This window comes from Cladophialophora carrionii (genome assembly GCF_000365165.1).
Source record: "Cladophialophora carrionii CBS 160.54 unplaced genomic scaffold supercont1.1, whole genome shotgun sequence".
NCBI lineage: Eukaryota > Fungi > Ascomycota > Eurotiomycetes > Chaetothyriales > Herpotrichiellaceae > Cladophialophora > Cladophialophora carrionii.
In genome coordinates this window covers 744,999-771,699 of record NW_008481816.1, presented here as the reverse complement: position 1 = coordinate 771,699, position 26,701 = coordinate 744,999, and the positions used below count along the sequence as shown (strand labels likewise).

Sequence of the window (26,701 nt, the reverse complement as noted above, 5' to 3'; positions counted from 1 at the left end):
GCTCGATAGCCGCTGCGCCTCGATGCGTGTTCGCAGGCCATGACCTTGGCCACTGACGAAATCCTTCAGTATTCCACGGTCAAGGACAGAAGGATACAAGTCAACACTTCGATTCATCCATCGGTCATGCTGGATACAAGCAGGTACGACGATGAGCTCCATTTCAGCTGATGGACTCTGTCACCCTTTCCCAGAAGCATTGCGACGACTGCGTTTCACTGGATCTCGAGGCTCCTTTTCCTTCGACGGAATCGCTCTTTGCGGAAGACCGAAGGACAATCTCTTGAACTCCCTCCTGTCGCCTTTGCGTTGTCTAAGCCCACAGGAAAAAAGGCAAGGAGAGGGACTTTGTGGATGGTCTGATTGTGGCCCTATTCCATCGAGGCGAGCTCTTAAGCAACCCGCGACCACACATAATGATTTGCTCATTCCCATCTACAACGATCTCAGATCCATGGCTGTGCTGTATGAATCCGCCGAGCTGACCATTATTGCTGCGGCCGGCGATGGAGCTGACTACGGTCTCCCTGGCGTTCCATCCCGACATCGGCTGGAACAACGTTGTATCCAAGTTGGCGGACATGACTATATTGTCTTCGACACGCCACTGAACTCGGCTCTCCAGGACTCTAGGTATATCACGCGAGGATGGACCTATCAAGAGGAGGCATCGTCAGTCCGACTCCGACGGCTGTACTTTACTGATCATCAGATATATTTTGAGTGTCGGGAGTCCCATTCGTGTGAAATCGTCGTCGCCGCAGACAGGCTGCTGCGTTTCATGAAGGAACGCGGAAACAGGGTCTCGAAAGTCGACCCAACCGATATCGACAAGGGCAACGCTGCGTGGCACCACATAGGAGCAGTTTTCGAAAGGACTCTGACAGATGAATCAGACGACCTCGGACATCAGACCTCAAAACTGCTTCTGTGGTCATCGGACATTAAGAACTTCTTAGTGAAGATGATAGCCCACATCGAGGGACACACAGATGCACGCACAGACAGACGGACAGGGAAAGCAGTGTAGAAGAGAGAAACTGAAAACGAGGGACTGAGCTCAACGCTAACGTGACATTGAGAATCATTCCATTGCCACCGTCAATATATGATGCAATTCCACTCCACGAAACAGTAAGAGTACGTAGAATTGGTACGTAGGTACGTAGGGACGTAGATAGATTGGTACAGATTCAGTCACTCATTCAGTCACTCGTTCAATTCATGTTATTCCATAACTACTTGGTATATGCCAAAGACTTCGGTGCTCATCGACTGAAACCCCGTAGAGGTCGGCGCGAAGACGCATGACTTTTTCTCATCGTGTCGTTGCTACCTGAATAACTAATTAACTTGTATCTCTGAGTACTGTACTCCGTCCGTACGGAGTACTTTCGACATGTATGTATACATGACGATACAGTACCGCCAGTCTCGATGTCAATTCCAACATAATAATATCATGTCGTTGACCATAATCACAATCACCCATGATCATAATCGCAATCATAATCACAATCATACCTTTAGTAACAGTCAAGTAAATATGTAATTATCAACAAGAGAAACGCCCGCCATGAAACGAACCGCTAGAAAAAGACCCGCCTCAATTTTGCTATTTTTCCCAGTCCCCAAGCCCCGACAAGGAAATTCGTGTCCCGCTCGTGTCTGCGTTGTTCAGTAGTAGTTGTTGTTGTACAGTCTGACGCCAACACCAGTACAAACACCCAGATGCCCTAGGCCAAGGAAAGAAACGAACAGCAGAGTGAAACCCCGACATGACCCAAAGCGAGCTATACAACACAACCCAGACCAGATCATCCGGACCAGACTTTGCCAAAGCAATCCGTAGCGCTAATAACGAGTGCAAGAACAAACGATTCGACACATCACATCCTTCACGACGATCATGACCGCTTGAACATGAAATACCCGTACATGCCCCCAACGTCCTGCTCTACGACAGGCACCTTCCTCATGCCCCACCACCGAGCACCCATTTTCCAGGGCCGCCATCCGTCGTCGACGGTTCCCTCGAGATTGGGTTGGCGGACGTACCACCCGCGCCGGCCCAGTTCCTTGACCACCCACTCCGGCTTGGCTTTGCTGCTGCTGCGGATGTTGCCTTGTCGGCGCTTCACCTCGGCGAGCACGTCGGAGCCGAGTTCGATCACCTCGAGAGGCAGGGTTGATGCGTCGAGGAGGGAGTTGGGACTGTAGGAGAGGGAGAGCTGGGTGACGGAGGGGATGAGGCTGAGGTCGAGGTAGCGCAGCGTGCTGCGGTGGGAGGAGGAAGAAGAAGAAGAAGAAGAAGAAGAAGGAGAAATTGCAATATTATGCTCGTCACCACCCTGTGGTTCGTCGTCAGAGGTGCTTGACGAGGGTCTGAACAGGCGGATGATGTCGCTTCCGAGGCTGAGGTTTGCGCCACGGAGGCCTAGTTCCTCGAGATGAGTGGCTAGCTTCTGAAGACCAGGGACGTGTGAGGGGTTGATCTTGGCGCCGTTGAGGTTCAGCGATCGGAGGCTGGGTGGGAGAGAGGCGATGAGTGCTGTGACGTCGTCTTCGCGGAGCAGTCTGTGCCGTGATGCATCTGCCGCGAGGTTCAGGTAGACGATGTTCGCGCAGACCGCGGGATGTGTCGCGAGGAACTTGACCACGCCCGCGCCCGTGAGATGGGTGCAACGCTCCAGGTTGAGGTGTGTGATGCGAGCAGTCGGGGGGATTGAGAGTAGAGCCTTGTCGTTGATCAAGGTGTGCGCAACGTCGAGGTGTGTCAGGTTAGTGAGCAGTGGGAGGAGTGCCTCGAAGACTGGTTCTTGCAAGGTGGTGCACTCGTGCAGTGATAGTCGTTTGAGGCTCGGGAGCGGAGAAGACAGACTGGTCGTCACGTTGGTGAACGCCTCGGCAAACGGCCGTGAGGAGCAGGCACAGAAGTCGAGTGCCTGCATGAGCGGCATGTTGAAGAGCGTTGACACGATGTTGCTATCAAGTTCTTCGTCCACGTGCTCGTGTACGAGGAAAGCCTGCAGATTCGGCATCAGATCGAGGCAGGCCTTGAGAGTCTCTGGCTTGAGGAATGGCGTCTGATTCCGGGTGCTGCGAGCGCTGCCAAAACCCATGTTCGAGTAGTGAGAGAAGTCCAGCCAGTGGACCAGCTCGCCCAGTTGTGGCGCCGTCTTAAAGGTCCGCATCAACTTGGCAAACGCCCTAGACTGGGGCATCGAGACATGTCGGTACAGGACCTTGACGGCCGCTCCATGTATGGTTCTGGATACCAACGCGCAAGACGCCAGGTCGACGTGTGGTCGTGCATAGGGGTCGGCTGTGTGATCGACCGTCACATACGAGAGAATGAGTTCCAGGACTTCCTCGGGCATGGTCTCGAGCCACGAAAACGGGGATTCACGCGAGACCTGCGATAGGCTCTCATCCGTGTCGTCGGCGATTGCTGTGCCTTCCAGCGTCCCATCGAAGCCCTCACCGAGCCGAACTGAGTCTCGTACCCTCTCCCTCCACACCTCGAGGCTGAAACTGGCTGGATGGGGATGGAATTGGGTGATCTCCTTGGCGAAGGGGAGGTTGAACAATTTCTGTGCGGCGCGGCGCTTCTCTAGTTCGTCGAGGATCTTCTCCAGCTTTCTAGGGTTGCTACGAGCATAGCCTTCCAGTCGGGTCCGCACGTGGTCTTCGTGCGAGCCGGAAAAATGGTAGGAACAAAGGCCCTTTGTCCTGCACCATTGACTGCATGGCCACGCGATCCATTCGACCTCTTCTAGGTCTTGGGATGAAAGCGACGATTCGAAAGACTGCGGCAAGCCATCACCTGAACGGGGTTGATGGTTAGTATTTGGCGGGGCTCTCTGTCCGAAAAGTGAATGCCTAACTTACCGGCTTCTTCTTTGACTGAGGCGTATGAAAACTTCCTAGAAGCACTGCTCATATCTTCTGGAGGCGAAATAATATGGTTGTGATCGTCCGTCGTCGGAAAAGAGTAGCCAGGCAGTTCGTGTTGATGAGCAATCACGGTCTTGTTGCGGTATCGAAATGGCAGCATTGTCAGACGGCAGGAGGGTCTTATGAAGCTTCAGGTACCAACAGACCAAGAATGGGCAAAACTCCTCCAGCCATACTCCACCGACCCCAGGAAAATGATGCAGGGAAAATGCACGGTGAAAAGATGTACGTTGAGCAAAATATTAGGAAAGATGGGGGTAAGAGAAACAAAACGAGAGGCTGAGCGAGGTATATTCTGTGTCATTGTTTTCCGCTCCGACGGCAGGAGGCGCGCACATACCACCATCATCACCTAACACGTACGACGGCCGTCTCGCAGAGCCTTGTCGACTAAGCAGTTAACGGCAGGCTGTGAATCATCGCCGGCCCGCGCTTGGCCGAAGTTTTCGCCTTGGTTCTGGAATGACAGCGGCGGGCTCGAGAACCGATTAGCTGAGCGAGGATATCCACGGCTACGGCAGCGGGAGGATTTCCTTGCCGGGTCAGGTGCCAGCAGGTGACCGGATGATGCAAAAGGCGGAGTGCGGTCGGCCCGCAGGAGGCAAGGGACCGGACTCTGTTGCAGCTGCGAGCCACGAGGTGAAAAGTCTGGATGGCAATCGAAGGCCGCAGTGAACAAAGAGTAAAAGTGGTGTCAAGAATTCGTGGCCATTACGTAGCAATATCCGGGGTAGGCTTGGCACCTGGTCATCCCGTCATTCAAGGTTTTCCCGCTCAGGTTTAGCTGAGCGAACAATGAATTCTGACTGACGCGCAGAGATTTGCGTCCAATGTCGAAAATTTGCAGAGAACCGTGTCCATAGCAGGCTGCGAGAATCCTATGACAAAGATGTACAACCTCAGGCTGTCAAACGTGCAGTGCTCCCCGTGCGCTTCTCCGCCACCATGCCATATGGATACAAACGAATGCTTCTAGCATCTCCTCGGGTATTCCAGACCCGGCCGTCCATCAAGGGGAATCGTGGACACCAACAGACTAGGACACCGCCATGTTCAAATCACCCGACCCCCTCATGCATTGATCCATCCACCTTGGGTCACATCGAACTTCTTGAGGACATCCCCAGTGTTCTGCCTCGAGGGGACGGGCGACTTCAGGCTCAACGCATCAAATTGCACCTTGTCGATTTCCGGGGTTTTGGCCCTTCCCCGCAAACTCTCTCCCATCCTGACGCGCTCGCATAGACTTTTGAGGACGCCACCCAGCCACTCAAAGTCCTTGAGCTCCAGGTAGATCTGGCCCGAGATCCTGGTCCAGAGCTTTCCATCGTACTCGTAAATCGCGACGAATGTATTAAACTCGTCCACCAGCGTTTTCTCCATCCACGCAATATGCATCGGCACATCGGCTTCTTGAATGATGATCGGACCTGCCGAGTGTAAGCTCGGAGAATTGAGCGGGGAGGTCGACCGTCTGGGCTCGCCCAAGAGGCCCCCGGAGCTTGCCGAGGGTGATCGCATCTGCGATAGAGTATTTGCACTGGGGAAACCGTAAGAAGACTGTCGCAGTGCCGGAGACAGACCGCCAGCACTACCGGCCCCACCAGGTCCCATGCTAATGCTCCCACGAGAGTATGCGCCGACAATGGTAACGGGCAGCAAAATGTTCGCCATGGCACAGTCTCTCAGACCGCCAGCCCAGCCAATGCGACCACCGTCACGTTTGTCACTGGCTTCGTAGCTCCCCATGGTGCGCAGCCCGAATCCGGCATCCATGTCATCCATTACTTCGGTTCCCAGTAGCATGGCGAGGAGATCTGCTCCTCTTTGGGCAATATCTCGGATGTAGTTGTAGATAGCCTCCTCTCCCCCGCACAGATTCTGTCGGAAGTTGAGAGCGGCCGGCACACAATAGTAAGGTGCATTGTCGGCCGTGGCAACGAACTGGAAAAGGTTGACAAAATCTGATTTGTCGGTGGGGGGGAGAGGGTTGCGGATTGATGAGCTCGACTGGGGGACGAATCCGTGCGAGGTTGGAAAAGTGGTGCGGATGAGATGCTGATTACGCTTGGGCACGTGGAAAACAGCACAGCCTCGTGGGGTATATAACCACCTATGCCACGTCAGATACCGCAACAGCCTCATCGTTGCGAACGTCGTCTGAGAATTGCATTTCCACTCACTTGTGGCAATTGCTGACGAAGAAGTCGGCATCAAGCTGTGATAGATTCAAGGGAATCTGACCCACGCCGTGCGCCCCGTCAATCAAGCTCAAGATACCATATTCCTTGCACATCTTGGTGATTCTTTCGAACGGGAACCGAACTCCGGGCAGAGACACGATCGTTTCGAAAACACAGACCTTCGGGTTCAAACCATCGTACAGAACTCGTGATATCGTCTGCGACAGAGCATTCAGAATTTCCGAGTGTGTGCAAGGGAGTGAGTAGGCAAAATCTTGCCCGTGTCCCACTTTCCGAAGTTGCAGCTGAGGGTTAGTCTCAACGATCGAAGCCAACGTCTTCTCGATGGCTCCATAGATGGTGTCGAAGTATATGATGCAGTCCTTCTCCTTGTACTGCAAATTGCGCAGGACGGTATTGACACCTGGACGGTTAGCAGAAGCCACTGAAGGCAGAACGAGCTCCGCTCACCGGACGTCGCGTTCTGCACGAAGACACACTCGTCGGTCGGGACGTTGAGGAGTTTCGCAATCCTTTCCCTGGACTTGTCTAGAAGGTCGACGTATTGGTAGCGCAAGAATTTATCCGGTGCCGCCTCTGCCAATTTCTGATAACCACGAAGCGCGTTACGGACAGGTAGAGAATAGCTGCCGAACGAGCCTACACAAACTGATTGTTAGGTCTCCCGTAATGAGAATGATATGTGGTAGTCAGACAGACATGCTGTAACGTGGTCATGGGTGCCAAGCCATGTCGATAGAGAGCATAACGATCAAGGAGGCTTGGCAGTATGCAGATAGAAGCCTGAATCAAGCACACGTACCGTGGTTCAGATTGGTGTATTTCGGATCAAACAAGAATTGCGACTTGAAGCCATGACCGAACTCGGTGACTTCCCCGAATGAGCCCATGTTGGCGGTCCTCGAATCAAGAAAGGGATATTGAACCAAGAACAATGCGCATGAGTGTCAGGAGGTCAGTCTTGTTGCTCGTGACACTTTTATTGCTTGAGATTTCCACAATACCACACTCCGCGTCTGGCTCGACAAGGAGTATATGCGATCAACGCGGCCGACAATGGTAGCAGTCAAGGCTTGCCACCGCAGATATGGAAGTACCACAGCGTGACTCAGTCTGATAGAGCTGAAACTCGAATTTTGGCGTTTCCGATTTTGCACGGCGGGGCTGAGAAGCTCGTCTGGGGCCGGGACAGAAATCAAGCCGCAGTCTAAAGCAGCCAAGAATTCCAATTGTGCCTGTGATCAGGGATGGAGAAAAGCTGATCAGTTCCGCACCTGCTGGCCACTGGAAAACATTGCCTTGGAACATTTCAAGGAACAGGAACGATCCGCCTGGATCTCGTGAGGAAGTTGGACCCCGTCTCGCGCCCCTTTCACCGTGGCTTGGACGCCCGCGACTAACCTCTCGGTGGGGTCCATTAGGCTGCTGAGGTGCGACCGGCCAATCATGGGAGCGGTTTTGGAGTCAGGCCTCGCTGCAATCCTTCATGATGGGGTCACGGCATTCGCTGCTAAGTTAGTCCTAGTGACAAGAACAACAATAGCCCTCTACTTGTGCACTTCAGCTGTCCCCTTCAGGCGTGCTTTGTCACACAGCGTTTAGGAGCAGAGGAGATGTAGAAGCGGTGGGATATGTGAAGGCGCTTGATCATAGGCAGGAGTGCAAAGCTCATGAACAGTGCAGAAATGTGTTCATGCAGTGCCGAAGGTGGCGGAAGCCGTGCTGGAGTAGAATCCTTCTGCCACCCCGAACGGGACAATGTTGTTCCACTTCCTTAGTGAGCACGTGCAGAACGTCGGATTTTGCACGGCTGGTGCGGCGATCATGGCGATGACGTAAGTCGTTACTGGACCTCGGTCTAAACTGACAATGACGAGACTTGCCGCCAATTCTCCGAAGCTACTCAGCACAATCCAGGGCTTGAATAGAGGGGGTGCGATCGCTGCTCCAACTTGTGTTATTTGACCTTGATAATCCAAATCGCGAGGCTTCCACTTCCTTGTTAGTCAAGAATACCCGTTTCGTTGTCCGCGAAATATCGCCGAAGCTGGATTTCTAAGCTGATTGATGATCAGTGCCGTCAGGGTCCTGCTTATAGACGCCGGCCACCTTTATACCACTAAACGTGTCTGAAAGTTGACTGCTTGATCACTCTAGCGAGATGCCGAAAGCAATTTCGATATCAAAGATCGAAGGCAAGCCGGGACAGGTGTACTACCCCCTGTCCCTGGACGAGGTGCCGAAGCCGTCGCCAAAAGCAAAAGAGGTGATAATCAAGATCCATGCAGCTGCATTGAACCACCGCGACCTGTTCATCCGGCAGCATCTTTATCCAGGTACAGCCTTTGGCGTTCCGCTTCTGGCCGATGGCTGCGGGACCGTCGTCGCCGTCGGCAGTGATGTCGATCCCAAATGGAAGGGCAAGAGAGTAGTCGTGAATCCGGGCACGGGATGGAAGGATAGCCTGGAAGGTCCCGAGGACAAGGGTGGTTACAAGATCCTGGGAGGAACTAAGACCAACCCGAACGGCACACTTCAAGAGTATATGTGCATTGACGAGGGAGAACTCGAAGAAGCCCCTGAGCACCTTTCTTCGATCGAAGCCGCTGCGTTTGTTCTCACCGGCCTTACAGCATGGCGAGCTGTGATGGTCAAGTGCGGCGAAAGCAATCTCAAGCCGGGCAAGAACATTCTGGTTACCGGGATCGGTGGTGGTGTGGCTCTGTTCGCTCTGGAGTTTGCCAAAGCAACGGGCGCCAATGTTTTCGTCACAAGTGGAAGCGCAGAGAAGATCGAAAAGGCTATCGCACTGGGCGCCAAGGGTGGAGTCAACTATAAGGAGGAAGGTTGGGACAAAAAACTACTGGCAAGCTTGCCGGCAGACAACAAGCAACTTGATGCCATTGTCGATGGTGCCGGGGGCGACGTCGTCTCAGTCGGCGCCAAGCTGCTCAAGGTATGTGACTCGAGTACTTCTGCCTTTTGGGAAGCACTAATTGACACTCTCTCCAGCCAGGTGGCATAATCTCGATTTACGGGATGACCATATCACCCAAAATGCCCTTCTTGATGCAGGCTGTCTTGAAGAACATCGAGGTCAAGGGCTCGACAATGGGCTCACGAAAGGAGTTCGGGGACATGGTAAACTTCATCAAGGCCAAGCAGGTCAAGCCAGTGGTATCGCGGGTTGTGCAAGGTTTCGACCTGGATGCTATCAACGGCTTATTCGAAGACATGAAGAAAGGCAGTCAGTTCGGCAAGCTCGTGGTTGAGCTCTCGAAAGAAGGTGTTGAAAGCAAGCTTTGACTATAATGTTAGAAGGCGGCTGGGAAACGAAAATCCAGGTCAAGCACAATGTTTCTTTGTGTTTACAGCCCAGTCGTTGCTGCAATTTGAAAGCGCCTTGAGCGCCATACTCGTGCCTGTATGAGTCGATTGGAGTGGAATGGTGCCTTGTACGTTACTATTTTTGCAACTGTGCCGTCGACATTACCCAAGGAATCATGCCGACCTGAAGAATTAGAAGCCCCCTGGCTGGTCCTGGTCCAGCGACAAACAAGGTATTGTCAACATGCGCCGAAGCACAATGCAGGTCCCACAGGTCTCGTCCGACTTGAAAGATTGACCCAAGCACAAGGCGCCAATGTACCAACGATCCGACCAGGTGGTCCAGGTGATCTTGCACAACACACAGAGAGGCGGTTTGGGTAGAGAACCGAATAGGGATGACGAGGTCAGGGACAACCGTCTTAATCGGGACACAATCTTCGTCATTCCGGCCGTTTAGAAACCTCTGTGCAGCCTCTGAATACGTCTTGGCGCCACGAGTGGTTCGGAGCTCACCAAGAAGATTCTGCGCCCGGCATTTGACAATTGACACTTCAGAGCTGTAGAAAATTGCCAACACATCATTCTGGATGGGCGGCAAAAATAGACAGCGTCCATCATGACAGCCGGCAGTTGTATGATTATGCTTGAGACCCAAACAGCGTCGACAAGCCCTCGAGAATAACCTCCACCAAACCCAGGATTGGGTGTGGCGAGGTGTAGTTTCCAGATACCCATGCACCCTTCGAGTCTTTGTCGATCTGATCGTCGGACCCTGCGCTTTCAAATATGCAGGTACGTACGAGCATGATCCACCACAATGCACGAGGTAGCAAGGTGTTTCAGGGCCTGAAGTGTTTGGGATGCTGAGCTTGGGGAACGCTGCGGCGCAGTGACAGGGTGGTGCTTCCCGCACGGATGTGATTCCCTTTGGGCCCTGCGACTTTGCATCCAATTCTCGTCGTACCTGGATCCAGACGAGGCTCGATCCTTGGCCACGATCTGCAAGTACGGCGCAATTGGACGAATGCGTCGCAATACTCAGTACCTCGTACATATGCTGCACTCTGGCAACTGGGGTGGCGACAGGATCACTGTGAGGCCGAGACTAAGCGAGCCAGTTTGGAGGCCAGGGCAAAAATAGAACCCAGCAGATCCCGTGCAATCCTGGAAAATGCCGGATAAGAATTTGCACAGCCTCAAAAAAGTTCCCTTCGTTCCTACCTCGTACCTACTTGCTGATTTTCATGCCCGCGTCTCGCTGCACGCGTTATGCACGATCTTCAATTCGCCTCTCCAATAGCAGGAAGTAAATGGGATAATGGCTTCTCGAGGACGTGGTGCGCCAGCGCAGCATCAGCCGACGAGAGTTCCGAGTCGGAGGTACATAGAAGGAACATTGTTTGGCTTTCTGCCAGACAACCAGCGAGCAGGGTGAAACGGACTCGACGTCCATCGCGTGACCCATCAACACTTTCATGAGCACTTCTGCGGAAAGCCAACAACGCCGTGAAGTGTGGTGGTACGTACTATACGAGTACTAGGTAGGTAACGTGGTCGGACCGTGACGAGTAATTGTAGCGTGATGAAGCGTTTGGTGCAGTCTAGCTACGCCGGGCATGGCCCTTGGTCGAGACCCACAGGGGACCGAAGGAGGAAGACGCGTGAGGATCACGTTAGGTATCTCTGAGGGCTGCCAGAACAGTGGCAGCACCGGGCTCAAGGTAAGTCTCGATGTGGCCGGCAACCGTGACTGCGTGAAACAATCAGCGCTGAGGACGAGTACACTGCATGCAGAACGATGTGCATTCGCGCCAGATTTAGCCCATGCCATACTCGCCCTGCATGAAGGAAGGGGTCGAGCATTGAGATAGCGCCCAGCAGCGACATAAGTGCTCCGAGTTCGGTCTCATAGGGGTCGGCTTGGCCGGTTACTGGAGGAAGTTGTGTCCAACCTCGCTTAAGCTGCAGTCGAGGTTCAAAGACAGCCAGCTGAGCGACCGAGACGTGCAACTGTGAAAGGAGAGTCTGGAGCGCAGCAATGCGGTCGTGATGGTTTTTTGTGCATATGGGGGCCAAGCGATCACGCACAGACGGCGGTCGCATGAGCTGGACATCTTTTTCGGGAATGATCAGCCGGAAGTATCCTTGTGAGCAGGGACACAACGTGATCTTAGGGCGAGAAACCACCACAAGGATAATTTACTCGGTTGTGGAAGTGCACGGGAATGGATTGTGGCAGGGACCTAGGAAGAGTGGCAAACCACCAACAACTCCTGTCTATGGGAGATGAGTTTTGCCGAGGGCACAACTTCCGAGGATGTCTCTGTCCGGCAGCTCGGAAGGACACAGTAAGGGGATGAAACTTCCAACTCGAACAGGCACCCAGACAAACACAATCGAGGCTATCACAGCACCGTGCTCGTTCTCACGGCCAGAGTCTTTGCTGCAACGTGAAACGCTGAACGTGGATGCCAGAGCAGAAGCGATGTCTGCTATACTTGAAGAGCACAGGCGCTGGCCGTTGTTTGATGTTGAAGATGTCTCCGCACACTGCCCGATCCAGGACTCAAGCCGGGAAAAGGCGGGCCACCAGGCAAGCGTGTCGCTGGAGGCAAATGCACTAGCGACAAAATGGATAAGAGTGCTCGGTTGGGCGGTTGGTGCTCTATCTTTAGAAAGCCGGGACCGCGTGCAGGGATCTGTCATGGAGACACAGACCAGGGGCGTGGGCACACCCAGTCAACTCGAGATGGCCTTAGGGGAAGATGGCAAGTGGCCACGGTCAGGCTAGGGCTAGGGGAGCAGACCTCCACGCAAGCCAGTGGTATCATACTGGTCCCTTCTAACGCTTCCGGGCTTAATGCGACCAACAGAACGTGATAGGACGGTTGACGGCCCACGGTGACCTCATCTTCCGGGCACTTCACGATCGCTGCCAGCGCTGCAGGCTTCAGGGAGAGAATCCACCGCAAAGCCGGGAGACACGGAGGCCTTGAGGCCTTCCCTTTCCCATCCAGCGCTTGACCCTCTATTTCCTTTTTGGCACTGGCACGCTTCTTTCTCTTACCATTCAATGCGGCTGTGCAAGCCTCAGAATGCCTCCCCAGCAATGCTTGTGCTTGGGTGCCACGCTCTGCCTAACAACGAGCCCTTGACTCAACACGGGCATGTGGATCTACCTACGAAGCTCGCCCTTGGCCGATCATGAGCCCTGGTCGAGCTGTCATCGCATGAATTTGTGCGCACACCCAAGAAACAAAACACACAGAAACGCTAGTCCAGGGTAAGGTGAAAATGACAATGCCCACTGTGCCGCCAGGAGCCGGCCACGGTTGCTCCTCGTACCCAGTACGCGCTTGGGCCTGCCAGTTGCTGACGGCTGTCAACCTCAGGTCGTAGGACCATCAGGATGGTGAGGGCTGTAGCGGCCAAGGTAGATGTAGGAATAGTTGCTTCGAAGTCGATGCAGATGGAAGCAACGTCAAAGTCGATGCGAGAGGCGACTCCAGAAGACCACCACGCCACGGTTGCTCACTCACCTCTCACTGATGATCTGACCACGGCACGTCGCTCATCGAAGACTCCCGTTGTATCAGCCACTCATGACCGAGCGAGTCCAGTCGGCTGGTCTCCGCTTCTGGTGCTAAGCCTGTCTTTTCCCCTCGCGTCCTTTTGGGCCTTCGTCGAGTCTCCCTCTCCTACGCCTATTATCCACTCCCTAACGACCCCGGCACGCCCCTCATCCACTCCCTGCGTCGCCCTGCCCACCTCTGACCTCTTCCTTTTTCCCTCAGCGCGCTAGTCGTTCACTGCCACTAAGCCTGCCACGACTCGCGCAGAAAGTCTTCCCGTTCACTCGCCGAGCAGTTCTGCGTGACCTGATTGATCCGCCAGAGCCCTTCTTTTTGCCATCCTCGCCTTTCGCGGCTTCACGCCTCCAGGCTCTCTGGCTGAGTTCGAGGCCGATATAGCCTTTTGATCCCCTCCTGGTCCGCGGCTCCTCTTCTTCCCATTCCTGCTCCACCTGGACCATCATCCCTTCACCTCACCTTCGCTGGTCATCTTTTCTGGCTCTGTTCGCAGACCATACTTTCGTTTACACCAACACACACTCGCTTTTCACGGCTTCGAATACCACTCGTTGGACGCCAATCGCTCAAGTCCTTCGCTTTTCGAAATTGTTCGCTGAAAGCAACGCCAGACGTCCCACCCAATTCTTCAACATCCTTCCTGTCGATCAAGCAGCAAGTCGCCGCGACGACACTTGGGCCTGGATCTCGAACCAAAGAACTTCCTCTATCTTGTCACATCAGCCTTATCTATCGGCGGCGTATCCTGCTATTGGAAAGATCCTGTTCGAGTCCACGGTTGAAATATAGTCGGAACTGCGCAACCACCCGTGTGGTGACCGTCCGTGTGGGAAACTCAGCGGGTCGACCCGTGAGGAAGAAAAGGGAAGATCAGTGTGAGGTTCGATCCTGTGGGCCACGTTGAAATTCCTTCTGCTGGGTGAGTTATCTCTCGATCTTCTCACATCATCCGTGCCGTGTTCGATCCTGTACCGGATGTCAAAATCCTGTAACCTGCAACACTCCTTGCTTGCACATCTTGTCCTTGCCTGAGTTGAGATTATCCATCATTCCTATGGCTTGGAATCTGCGCGGAAATATCCTGAATGTCTCACTGACGCCCTTCAACAGCCTGTTTCACTCGTGCCAGAGCGCCCTTCACTCCTCGCTGACCCTCGATTTGAAATATTCACAACTATTTACCACAACACCGTTCAATCTTCCCCGCCAGATGTAAGAATCCCTTGCAAACGTTACCCTGGCCCTGCATTTCAATTCTGCCCGAGGATAGTTCGGCTGATCAGTGTTGATAGTTCGTTCCACCACGGTGGAATTCTTTGTTCTCGAGATTAAGTCTGCCTCAGCTTCCCGATTTCAACCCTCTTCGGGAACGACGAACTCTCGGCCTCGTCTCAAATCTCTTCAACTTGGCGACATCGGCCTGAGTCTTATCTCATCCATTTCGGGGCCTTCAGCCAGCCGCTGACTCCTGCTACCTTGGAGTCTGCTCATCTCGCAGTATCATCCCTGAGATTCGAATGTACACCTGGAGAACTACGACATCGACCTCTCAGACATTCCGATCTCGATAATACTTCGCAACATTCGTTCGTTTTGATCCGAGGCAAGATTTAGCCTCACCACACTCGCTTAGTACCCAGTCGCTCGCTTAGTGCTTTTTTGTTTTATCAATTTTCTCCACAACACCGTCAATCTGGCGTCCATAACTTCCAACCACTTTCAGGTAAGTCCAATCTTGCGTATCCCTGACATGTTTTACCCTCTGCCCTCACGGCGTTGAGCCAGACTCTCCAGACGGATTCAAATACTGACCTGTCCTCAGTCTTTTCCAGACTCCCGCACCCCGTTCATAGTCGACGACACATTCGACCCTGCCGATTTTGCTGGAGAACCTTTTGCAAGTCAGTTCCAGGACGGCCTCGACGCCAAACCTGGTCAGCTCTTCATGTCTGGCTATGACGGGGCAGGTCAACCAGGGTTCATGAGTACGTTGACAAAGTGTCGGACGTCACGGCACGTGGCTAACCAAAGGCCAGAATTCCAACCTCCTGTCATGGACAATTCGATGTTCTACGGTAGTTATCCGCCTACACCGTACGATCATCATCCCCTTCTCCAGCCTGGAAATGTCCAAGATGCCGACTTTCCATACCTTACCGGCAGTGACTACTCCTCTGAGAAGAGCTTTGTGCAAGGCAGTGCACCCTCGGTGGAGTCCCACAACGGCAAAGAGGCAGAGCTGAAAGCCTTCCGCGCCCATCATCACCCTGTTGCGTCAACTCAAAACATTCCGACCCTCTCCCGCAAGCGCAAGGCTTCGGTGGAGGAAGATTACGACCTGCCCGCTCAAAAGAGAGCGGTGCTGGCTCAAGTCCACGTTCAAGACCCCAATGGCGACTACTACGACCTCAGCGGCCAAACTTCGCCTTATTCTCCCTTTGTACCAACACCGACGGGCAGCACTGGACTCCCTGCGTATGCGAGTCACGGCGCCTCGCCAAGATCATCCAGTCACCACTATTCGACGTCGACTGCGTCACAGTGTTCGTTGGCTGCGCCTTCTCCACATACTCCAGCCTTCAGCCCTTCGTTCACCACCGTGAAGAGCGAGCAGAGCCCTCGAGCGCCCATGACTCCTATCCCACGACCCACCACAGGCTCTCCTCTCAAGTCATCAATTCCCCGACTAGTGCGCACGTCCACCATGCAGCAATCACCGCCGGGCGTGTTTTCAAGCATGGCCGTCGGGCAAACTCAAACCTTTAACCCATATGCCATGCAAGCTCTCAAGGCGAACCTCAAGCTCAAGGGCGACCTAGACAGCATGAAAGACGACTGGACTGCTGAAGAAAAGGAGGCACGCCGTCGCCTTGTCGTGTTTGAGCGTGAGCAAACGGGCAGCACCATATGTGGGAGTTTTAAAGCAGTTTCTCCCGACCAACGCCAGGCCAGTAGCATCTGCATCAGCTGCATCTGGTGGAAGGAGAAGAACGAATTTTACGTTACGTCGGTGGATACTATCTATCTGCTTGAGTCTTTGGTTGGAGTCCGATTCACTGTCGAGGAGAAGAACCGCATCCGGCGCAATCTCGAAGGTTTCCGACCCATGACTGTCTCCAAGGCTCGAGCCGACAGTGAAGAGTTCTTCAAGGTCATCATGGGCTTCCCTCACCCCAAGCCGCGCAACATTGAGAAGGATGTCAAGGTCTTCCCATGGAAGATACTTGGAACGGCACTGAAGAAAATCATCTCCAAGTACTCCGCCAGCTATTCTTCTACCGCGGCACCTCTGCTTACACCGACCTCCTCCATCTACCAATCGGAGCCAATGTCCGAATACCCATATCCCTCGTCGCCACAACCTGAATACCTGGCGGCATCGGGGTATCACGTCAACTCTGATATGGGGTATCTTCCTCAACACCCAATGCACATGCGTGGTCCAGGACCTGTCGCGACAGCTCCACCTGAGTTGCAGTTGCAGATGCCACAACCTCAGTATGCGGCTGCCTACGAAGTCAACAACGCATACATGTACCAGAACGGGGTTCCCGTCACGCAAGCTTCGATGTCGATGCAGTCTCATCCCATGACGGCACCTGTCACCGGGATGCCGTCTTGGGAGTACGCGAATTTCGTCAGCGACAGCCCTGTCACGATGGCGCCCCAGAGCGCACCCCCCACCGGGTACCCTCGCGGGCCGGTCGGGCGGGTGGAGTTCATGCCCACGATGCACTATCATTGAAGTGCAACTGATGCCAATTTCCTTTCTTGACTGTCCTTAGCATTATTTATTTTACAACACTCGAGCACCAACAACAAGCATGCGCGCACATTGGGACGACATTTTTTGATTACCGGCGTACTGGAAAACGAGGACAGCTATCGGCAAGGGAGGCGGAATGAGTTCATGTACACACGCACCAACCATGTAAACCAGGATGAGCATGCCGTTATGCATAGCGATTTGACACTCTTGGACGGCTGGAACGAACTGAGGATATTGCTAGCAGAAGTCTTGGGTCAGGACAGTTTATGCTGGTAATATCGGGGGAGAAATGGAAAGGTGTGGCAGGATACAGTCCAAGGGTTTGTTACGGTTCATGTGTATATGAAAGCATAGACTTGCTACGGCATACAGCCTCCTACGCACTGCAACACGCAGAGAATACACGAGTAATAATATCATTGAAGAAGAGCAACTCTGGTGGCCTTGTTCGCAGGAACAGACAGCGTTGTAGCGGGCGCGCTGAGCAGACTAACCGGTTCTGTTCTGAATAAACATGACGCGAGCTTTGAGCGCGGTTGAATTCAGTCCCCTCTCACGACTGATGAAAGATCCCAACTACCTGCCTTCAGCTGCCTCTGATAACCATCCGTCAGGCCCTCTGGCGTCGGTCTTCGGACCCTACCGTTGACTTGATGATACATTCGTAGCATTTATTACGAGTTGAGCAGCTCAGTCTGCTCTATCATTATGGCGTCAGCGCTCGCCGTTGCCACCCCACCGCGACAACAGCCTCTGCTGCTGGACCACGTCCTCGAGACTTCTCCCACCGCTAGCCAGAAGAATTCACCTCAGAGATCGCGTCGCCACACCAGCCTTCCCAATCAGTTGCCAAACGAAGATGGAGAAAATGCCATCACGAGCGCCTCCAAGCATTGTGGGCTCAGCCCGCGACGCGTCCAGTCCTTACCTAGAGCGTGGGAACGGCGACCAGCAGTGCCCTATGCCGCCCGAAATGATGCGCAGAAGATCTGGAAACGCGTGCCGTTGGGGGTTGTCGGTGCGACTGACGGCCAGAAATGGAGGAAAGAGACGAGTAAGCTGAACTCTCGGCCGGTCAAGAGACTGCGGGTCACACACCTTGGAGAAGATGAGGACAAGGAGAATGTTGACTATGTTGGATCAAAATGGGACGACGATGGATTGTCCACGCCCAGTCCGAGGCGAAAGGTACTGGAATGTGGGGAGCCTCCTGCGCGAGCCGTGGAAGAGGATCAAAGCATGCAAATCTCCTGTAATTCAGACGAGCATCAAGACCAAGACGGCAATCTTGACAAGACAGACCATGGCACGGCTTCACCAGAACTCGGGACTTGTGAGGCATCCGGAACCTTGGGTGAGGAGCCATCAGTCGAGGGTGAAGCAACCGCCTCGCCCGTTGTCTTAGACATGATTCTTCCACCCGTTGAGGATGCAAACGATGACAGTTGTACAGCTGCGGTCACCCGCTCTTCACCCACTTCAGAACTCACGGTAGCAATGGCGACTTCGTCTGGGTTACCGAATGAAAACCTTACTGCACCAATCCTCCCGTCCAACGACGACGAACATGACTTGACCACCAGCGCCCACAGAACCTTGGCGGCCGTTGAGCCCTCTCTTGAAGATGAGAATGCAGCCTACTTGTGGGGTTTCCTGTCTCGAACACGAGCGCAGAAGGAGGCCCGAGAACAGAACGAACAGAACGAACAGAATCCTCCAGGACTACCCGATGAGGCAGTCAGCGCTGGCCATGAAGTGGTAGAGGTATCCAAGAGTCTCCAAATCGAGAAGGGTGCAGCAACAACACCTGAGCCGGTTGATGTCCCTGTAACCCTGCCCGCAGCGAACGAGCCCAATATCATCCTCTCACCTCGACGAAGCTCCCGACTCACAACTCGGCTACCCAGACCTCAGAACCCCGTGTCAACCCCGACCGCCACTATTTCTCTCAAACGAGTCAAAGGTCCAGAGCTGGTGGCTAACAACCACGAAAACCAGTCCATTGCGGTGGCGACTAGACAAAATACTAAGTGTAACAAGTTTGGGGCAATTTCGGTCAAGATCAGGCTGATTCAACTGGCCGCCGAAGCCAAAGTCAGGGAGTCGTCAGGTGTTGCTTCAGCGGGATGCGACCCCCTGATTCCGGAATCAACAGCCGCGAAGACGAAGCAGAAAAAGGTGGTCTGGGCTGAAACGCTAGCCACATATCAAGATGGCTCAGACCCTCTGAAAGAATCTGCTCTTACGGACGAAGTGGTCGAGGCTGAGGAAGGACCACGCCAGGAGGGTGGAACAGAAGGCTCAGCTGGTGAGCTGAGACCTAATACCAGTCCGGGCGGCGAGGGCCTTGAAGGAAATGTCACGGAACAGTCGATCCAGGATCTATTTCAGATGCTGCGGGAAAGGAACAAAAACCGAGGCGGCATGAAGAAAGTGCGTCGGCTGAGAAGATTGAACGGCGGCTCCGTGAATGGGACTCCAGCACCGAAGAGATTCACAAACACACAACTGCCTGTGCCGGTCGGGTCTAAACCGGCGACCATTACTGCTTCTCAGGATGCCGAAAAGACGACATTCCTCGATATCAACACCGCGAAATTAGAAGCAAATGCTTTGCAAGGTGCGAAGACAGAGGGAGGAGTGCAGACGCGGACACGCAGTAGGAACCCTAAGAATGTCTGAATATGGGGGCTTCTGGCGCTGCGGGTAGGGGCTTGACGTGGTATGTGCAGTGCTGTTGAAGTTTGGGCCTTGTCAGAGGGGAATGGGGTTGAGTCCTGTCATTGCGACACGACATTTTCCATCTTAACCCACCATTGTACCTTTATGCTTTTGGCAAGCAAATCTGGGCTGGGAAGCGAAGGCGTTCCGAGTGGATTGTACAGATTAAGGAGCGGTCTTCAAGGCTGGTAGTTGTTCACGATGCTCCCTCGCTCTACTCTGCCTGTTGCGCTCATTACTACTGCATAGCGCGCTGTATTGTGGACTGCAACGCCGAGTACGCAGGACTGACGAGTCAAAAGGCTGAGAAATCGGAGACGACCCCGGTCTACAGTAGATACTGTGATCCGTATGCAGTACGTACCTCCTCAGTTCCATCCCTGCGTTTCGGAGCACTACCATAACAACGAAGATACCCTGCATGCCCTTGTGGGGGACACACATAGGGCCGGGCACATACGGAGTACTTCGTACAGGTATCAGCTGATTCTATATACAAGCGTATGGTACGGAGTACCTACATTGTATACTCCGTATCAGTGCGTATGTAGCGGTGTGTACCCAGTAATCGGACGAATCAATCACCCTATGTACCTACCTAGGTATCAATCAACAATTCGACGGAGACTGAACATGTCAGTTCACATTTTCCTGACTTCTTTTCCGCCGCGCATCGTACCATGTTCTCTCCTCTCCTCCAAGCAGGTGTAGTGTACTTCATCACTCTAATTCGGACAGCTTGTTATGGCGTCGGGAGCCTGCCTACCTACATACTAGGTAGTACATACATACCACAGTCAGACCTGGTTGCTGCGTCCTGCGTAACGCAGCCCTCGTGGCCGACGCGTCACGTGAGTGGTCAACGCCAGACCCGTTGGGCCATCAATGCCCCGACTCGGAATATCCGATCCGATCCGATCCGATCGGGACTAACTATTAAAAATTACGCCGGCTCGGGTCACCTATGTACCCATCCACCTGTGGTGAGGCTAAACATGCTTGTGCCTATGAGTACCTCGTATGATGGGTACGGAGTATGGAGGCCAGTATGTCTGGGGACCTGAGGACCTGAGGACCTGAGGACCTGAGGATTCCCTGGTGTGGAGGTCAATACTGCAGTTAGTCACTCCGTACTCCGTACTCCGTAATGCGCGATGCGCGATGCGCGATGCGCGATGCGTGATAGCCAAGCTGGCTCACCCGGCTGTCATGTTGCACGCACTGCACCTGGATACGCCAGACTATTGTACACGCACGGTTCCACTACCAGTGCCAGTACCAGTACGTACACGCTGGGCACAAAACAAGGGCGCGGGGACAGTGGCGACGACGGAGATAAGGTAAGGGAGTTGCATCTTCGCGGGTTCGTCAATGAGACCGTCGGAGAGATTACATCGTGGGCGACCGCGTATGTGTATGTGTATGGGTACCTATGGACGGGTGTGAATGCGTACAGTATAATGGCAGGTTGGCAAGTATAAGTATCGCGAGTGAGCCCGCGAGATCAAAGATATATCGAGCATCTCACATTTCACATTTCACATTACACATTACACACTTCACGGGCGCCGTATCACTCGCAGCACTCACACCTCTCGCCTCACTTCGCTTCATATCAACCCATAGTTATTGCCCCGTGCACTCACAAGGCTACTGCCTACTGACCTACTGGCTAAGCACCATAAGTGTTCGCAACACCGCCTCTTCACCAGAATGACGAATTCCTTACCACCGACACATCGCGCCCTTCGGCAGGATGTCTACGCCCAGCCACCTACAGTCCAAACAGTCGCGACACCACAACCCACCCCCGGCTCTGCCGTCCTCAAAGTCCTCCAGGCCAGCATCATCAACTACACCAAGGACATCTACAATGGCGTGCGCAAGTACCCCTACCCCGTGCCCCTCACGTTAGGAGAATCCGCACTCGCGCGGGTCGTCGCGTTGGGCCAAGACGCCACGACTCTCAAAATCGGCGACCTGTGCCTCCTCGACATCACGATCCGTGGAAGAGACGACATTGACCGCTCCGCTGGCGCGACGTTTCTTAGCGCAATCATTCAGGGCCACACGCCTGCATCCGCCAAGCTTATGACTGATGGCTGGCGCGATGGGACTTATGCAGAGTACGTGCGCTGGCCGTTGGAGAATTGCCACGTCCTTGACGAGGACCGGCTGTTCAACACGCTCGGCTACCAGATGGATGATCTGATGTATCTCTCGAGGATGATGGTTCCGTACGGAGGACTGGGCCCGCTGTGTATTGACTTGAAGCCAGGCGAGACTGTGGTTGTTTATCCCGCGACAGGTGGGTTCGGGAGTGCGGCGGCGCATTTGTGTCTTGAATTGGGCGCCGGGAAGGTGATTTGTATGGGCAGGAATGTTGAGGCGTTGGAGGGGTTGAAACGTGCAGCGACGGTGGAGAAGAGGGCGAGGATTGAGGCTGTGCCGTTGTCGGGCACGTGGCAGGAGGACCTGAAGGCGTTGAAGAGCCTCGGTGGGAATATTGATGTGTTCTTTGATATTTCTCCGCCGACGGCGGGAAAGGAACTGCTGAAGACGGGTACGTTGGCGTTGAGACACGGTGGAAGGTTGTGCATTATGGGTGGTGGCGACCAGGATATCCCGCTGCCGAACGGGGTGTTCATGCACAAGAATCTCATTCTCAAGGGCAAGTGGATGTATGAGCCCATGGATGTGAAGAGGCTGATCGGTCTGGTTGAGATGGGTATTGTGAAGCTGCATCGGAAGGGAGACACAGTGACGCCATATGGTGCTAATGTTGTTGCGAAGTTCAAGTTGGACGATTGGCAGAAGGCTTTTGATGAGGCTGAGAGGCTTGGAAGTGCTGGGATTGTCGTCTTCGAGCCATGAGCCTGTCAGGCACAAACGCTCGGTCGCCACGGTATCGGTTCTGGCATGTGGCCACACAGTGACAAGTTTTGCCAACCTGATATGGAGTGAACGAAGTCCGATATCTGTGCGAGTGTGGAGCTAGTGCCCTTGTACCGAATCCAAGAGTCGTGGTCAGCGAGACCTCCGATGTCTCTTTCTGAACTTCTCCGTCTCCTTGTTCCACCAAACGCGGTATTCTTCAATCCAAGTGTCGGGGAAGAAGAACCTTTTCAGACTCTGGCAGGTTTTGTTCCAGTTTGCTGCTAAACGGTATTGCCGCAATAGTTGCTCGAACAGTTCGCTTCGTTCGTTCTCGTCAAGGCCAATCCTCTCCACGCTGTTCTCCATTGCAAGCATGGTCACTCCCCAGATGGCGAGGTCTACACCCACACCTTCCAGGGACATGAATGACTTTGATGTCTGCCGAAACCGGCGTCGTAGATTGATCAAGAATTGACCGAAGAACTTCTGGCTTTCGTTGCGACTCGGAGTCTCTCGTAACGTGAAAACAAAGGTAAAGAGGCAGATGCTCCGTTCCAGTGGCGAAATACTGTCTCGCGTAAGATATGTCATCAGGTCGATTGCTATGTTATAGATTTGCTCCGTGGTGGCACGTCTAGTCAGAGGCGTTTCTTGAGCCATTTGGGATATTCGACATAACAGCTCAATGATCTGCACCGATATTCTCCCTTTCAGCGCGATGTCGCTGAGGCCAAGAGGAAGGACTGCGATCTCTGTACAGAGTTCTGGTGAAAATGGATGCGATGGGTAGGTGAGCTCGGGTTCAGCCTTGACTGGAGGTGAACCGGTTTCCCTCAAGCGTTGCTCTGCGAATTGGCATAATGCATGAGTACTGCAGAGAGGATACTGTCAGCGAACAGCGTCCTCACAAACCCAGCAGAGACTAATACGTACCCTGCGAGGTTGTATTTTGTATAGCGGTCAAAGTTGCCATTTTCAAGCCCGCCTCGAAGGGACACGAGGGTCTGCAGGCCTTTCATGTGAATCGCCGCATGGTCGTCATGGCCGGCAAAGAACTAGATCGTCATCAGCTAATAGTCAGTCTCGGACAGAGGATTAACCCACATCGGCAGCTATCAGACAGAGGACTGTATGAATGGTGGTATCTGAGGTGGAAATCGTCTTGTCCATCGAAAGCGCCTGGTGTAGCTTGCTCAAGACGCTCGACCGCAGATGGGCAAAGTGAGCGCCGCCAGGTACGAGCGCGCCTTTACTGGCAGGGTGAGAATATCTGGCCATGGAGAGGATCAGTGCTTGGAAAAGCATGTCTGACTGTAAGGCCATGGGAAACAGAGTATTCAAAAGCCAGTTGCCGGCGTCGTCTGTATAGAGCGACGCATTCATCGCTGAAAAGTTCTGAGTGACTATTTTCAGCAAAGACTGTTAGTATTCGATCAACCAGCCAATTCAGATTGTTGCTCGGCGTATGGCAACCCACAGAAGTCGGTGGCCCATTCGACCTGCTCCGTCTGCGGAATAGGAAGCGATGCAAATGGATCGGTGCGAAAACCACCAGGCCCATGTTGGAGCTGAAGTCTCGGCAATTGTCGTCTTTTCAGCAGGGCGAGGATGATCTCCTTTGAGATCCGAGGTTGTCGAATGTCGACGAGATCCGTTCCAGGCGTTGACACCTCCGACTCAACCTTCAGCGGCTGTCGTGATCTCCATTGAACCGCTCGAGCTTGTTGTTGCGCGGCCTTGACTTTGTTCGCTCGGCGGTTTCGGTTGACGAATGCGTTGATCTGCGACCGCTTGCGCGAATCGCGCAAATCATCCAAATCATTGTAGGTGATGAACATGGCAGGTACCTGCCTCCTCTTCGACTTCGCTGCATATAGATGCACTCCTCCTGACCCCCAACAGCCCTATGACGGGCCCGGGCGAACAGAAATGGCATCTGGTAAGCACACCTGAATACGCGATATCTAAGATTCGAGGGGCCAAGCCGGGGAGACTGACTCGACGGGACCGAGCGTCCCCGGCGTCAACTCCCAAAGCAGTTTAGAATGAGCGTAGGCATTCTTGGTTGCATAATCCCCTGCTCCTTGGACGCCGATCGATGTCTTGGGACCTGCGAAAATGGTATCGGACGTGCAGGACGTGCAGACATGTTGTGCACTACCCTTCCTATAGGCCTAAGCCTGCAGAAGTGGACGCCTTGATTGATTCGCCACACTCTCTATTCAAGTCGTTCGCCACACGACGCAAGAACGAGGTGCGCATGCTAGATCGAACATTGATTCGGAACCGAAGGTAACGTAAGGAGGGTGACACCCAATGAGATCTTGTCGTGACAGAACTAGACGCCATAGCCTTGTAGCAGAAAGAAGCACCATTGAATGATCGATGAGCTCCATGAGAGCCCTTAGGCTCAAAGAAATGATCACGTCGTTGTTGTGCTGAACCCAGAGCAGGCTCCTGTGGTCTTTCTGTAGATACTGTATATCTCTGCGATGAAGCAAGCATTGTCCCGATGTTGTGAAGGAATAGGGTAGTGCTGCTGGATGAAGGTTGTTGGAAGCCCACGATCATGTCGGAACAGACATGACATTGGTTGCATTTGAAAGTTTCCCTGGTCAGTCATGCCGTGCAGAATTCTCGAATAAGCCCGAACGATGTTGCACTAAGGTCGCCTGCCACGAGGATGCGTTTGTTTTCCTGGCGGCTCTCTTGCAGTAGGGCGCTACCTTGAGCGCAGGTATATCTTGCTGGGGATGCTTGCCCAGCCGTGTTCAACTCCTCGAGCAACGCGGAAGACCTGAGTCAATGCCTAGTCTTCAGCCGCAGCTCCAGCCGCGTCATTATCTGCTGGTCAGAACTTCCACAACCTGCACTTTTGTCAGCTGTTCCTTCTCTTACAGTTTGCTGATTGTACTGACATGGCAGTCGATCTTGCAAGTAACCAGCACCTTCAAATCTCTCATCACTTGTCTTGGTTGACTTCAGCATAGTCTCTCTGCTCAGAACAAGACCATACCGGGAGAGGATCTTGTTCTTGGCCGACCCATCACACTCTCCTTCAGACAAAGCATCTCGCAAAGGACATGACCAAAGCAATCATTCTGTCCACGACACGCACATCATAACAAGATCATGCAACCCTGCCTCCATCAACGATAGGGGACACTGTGTGCACCCCACCAGTCTTCTTGACTCTCACTGAAGCCCGAATGACCCTCTCTTAGGTTCATCAGGCTGTAGACACCATCACAGCCAAGGGCAAGACCAGGCAAGCAACGGTTTCTCCTCCTCTTCAGGTCAATCAGAGACTCACCACCTCATAGCTTCGACGGAAGATCTCCATCACGTCTGTCCCGAAACTTGCACCTTGACGAGGTCTTGTCACATCGCTCACCTGGTTCTCCAGTGGCTTCTGGATTGTAAAACGTTCACCTGAAATACGATAATAACCAGATCCACACTATATTGGGGGGAATTTGAGGATCATCTGGATCATCTGGACATTTGAATGAATTCCGTCGCTTCGACATGTTCATTTGTCAGGGCAGAATCACAGAGCAATCACGAGCTTCTGCTGGAGCAAACACAGGAACGTCCAACAATTCCTCATGGTCGTATGGCAGAGCACAACGAGCAGATCAAACAGTACATCCAGCATGGTGCTGTCAAGGTTCCAGCAGACACCTGGCTCACTAGGAAACTGTCCGGGACCACAGAGACCGGATTTCTTAGACCGGGATGAAGGCCATAAAACTGGTTTCGCAGCTTTCCTCGCATGTGTGCCATTTACCAAGAGCACAGGAATGCGACAACACACAAGGCTTGGGAACCTCTTCCGGGCTGTGAGTGACAGATCAGAAGCTCGACAGTTCCTGAGGAAGGGCAGCTCAATCCTGGAAACCTGGCACCGTCCGTTCGACCTGCTGATTACGCGTCAACAGTAGAAGCCTCAGGCCTAGCGTGGTGACAAGATCCTCCTCTCCGAAGGAGATCAAGTCGAACATCAACAATTACCCATGGTATGACATGTCAAACACAAAGGTAGACAGATCAGGGTTGAGAAGTCCAATATTGGCGTTTGTTTCGGCACACCTTCCTCCAGCTTCACGCGACAAGGTGAAGAGCGGATCCTCCGCCCCTTTTTCTGATGCAGCTGGAGACGCCGGAGAGCTGGAGTTGTCCCCAGGACTAGCTGTGGGGACGAAGAGGACCACGGCAGCGAGGCTGCAGCAAGCACATGGACCTTTGCATCC

General features: G+C 53.5%; 8 protein-coding genes across 8 annotated transcripts; 5 read left to right on the top strand and 3 right to left on the bottom strand.

Annotated features, from left to right (window-relative positions):
• Positions 1-454: 454 nt before the first annotated feature.
• On the top strand, positions 455-1,030 carry G647_00276 (uncharacterized protein; the record flags this gene model as incomplete). The annotated part of the gene is made up of 1 exon (XM_008723679.1): positions 455-1,030. The coding sequence occupies one exon, from the start codon at positions 455-457 to the stop codon at positions 1,028-1,030; it is 576 nt and encodes a 191-aa protein (XP_008721901.1).
• An 877-nt stretch (positions 1,031-1,907) lies between these two features.
• Positions 1,908-4,057, bottom strand: G647_00275 (uncharacterized protein; the record flags this gene model as incomplete). The annotated part of the gene is made up of 2 exons (XM_008723678.1): positions 1,908-3,826; positions 3,892-4,057. 2 exons carry the CDS (start codon positions 4,055-4,057, stop codon positions 1,908-1,910), a joined length of 2,085 nt encoding a protein of 694 aa, XP_008721900.1.
• Positions 4,058-5,028: 971 nt separating this feature from the next.
• On the bottom strand, positions 5,029-7,051 carry G647_00274 (uncharacterized protein; the record flags this gene model as incomplete). The annotated part of the gene is made up of 4 exons (XM_008723677.1): positions 5,029-6,070; positions 6,141-6,564; positions 6,612-6,800; positions 6,964-7,051. The coding sequence occupies 4 exons, from the start codon at positions 7,049-7,051 to the stop codon at positions 5,029-5,031; spliced, it is 1,743 nt and encodes a 580-aa protein (XP_008721899.1).
• A 1,271-nt stretch (positions 7,052-8,322) lies between these two features.
• G647_00273 (uncharacterized protein) lies at positions 8,323-9,467 on the top strand (the record flags this gene model as incomplete). Its single annotated transcript, XM_008723676.1, has 2 exons — positions 8,323-9,117; positions 9,174-9,467. The coding sequence occupies 2 exons, from the start codon at positions 8,323-8,325 to the stop codon at positions 9,465-9,467; spliced, it is 1,089 nt and encodes a 362-aa protein (XP_008721898.1).
• Positions 9,468-15,026: 5,559 nt separating this feature from the next.
• On the top strand, positions 15,027-16,826 carry G647_00272 (uncharacterized protein; the record flags this gene model as incomplete). The annotated part of the gene is made up of 1 exon (XM_008723675.1): positions 15,027-16,826. The coding sequence occupies one exon, from the start codon at positions 15,027-15,029 to the stop codon at positions 16,824-16,826; it is 1,800 nt and encodes a 599-aa protein (XP_008721897.1).
• Positions 16,827-17,558: 732 nt separating this feature from the next.
• On the top strand, positions 17,559-19,532 carry G647_00271 (uncharacterized protein; the record flags this gene model as incomplete). Its single annotated transcript, XM_008723674.1, has 1 exon — positions 17,559-19,532. The coding sequence occupies one exon, from the start codon at positions 17,559-17,561 to the stop codon at positions 19,530-19,532; it is 1,974 nt and encodes a 657-aa protein (XP_008721896.1).
• Positions 19,533-21,284: 1,752 nt separating this feature from the next.
• G647_00270 (uncharacterized protein) lies at positions 21,285-22,445 on the top strand (the record flags this gene model as incomplete). Its single annotated transcript, XM_008723673.1, has 1 exon — positions 21,285-22,445. The coding sequence occupies one exon, from the start codon at positions 21,285-21,287 to the stop codon at positions 22,443-22,445; it is 1,161 nt and encodes a 386-aa protein (XP_008721895.1).
• A 153-nt stretch (positions 22,446-22,598) lies between these two features.
• Positions 22,599-24,286, bottom strand: G647_00269 (uncharacterized protein; the record flags this gene model as incomplete). The annotated part of the gene is made up of 4 exons (XM_008723672.1): positions 22,599-23,319; positions 23,382-23,503; positions 23,553-23,851; positions 23,926-24,286. 4 exons carry the CDS (start codon positions 24,284-24,286, stop codon positions 22,599-22,601), a joined length of 1,503 nt encoding a protein of 500 aa, XP_008721894.1.
• Between the last annotated feature and the right edge of the window lie 2,415 nt (positions 24,287-26,701).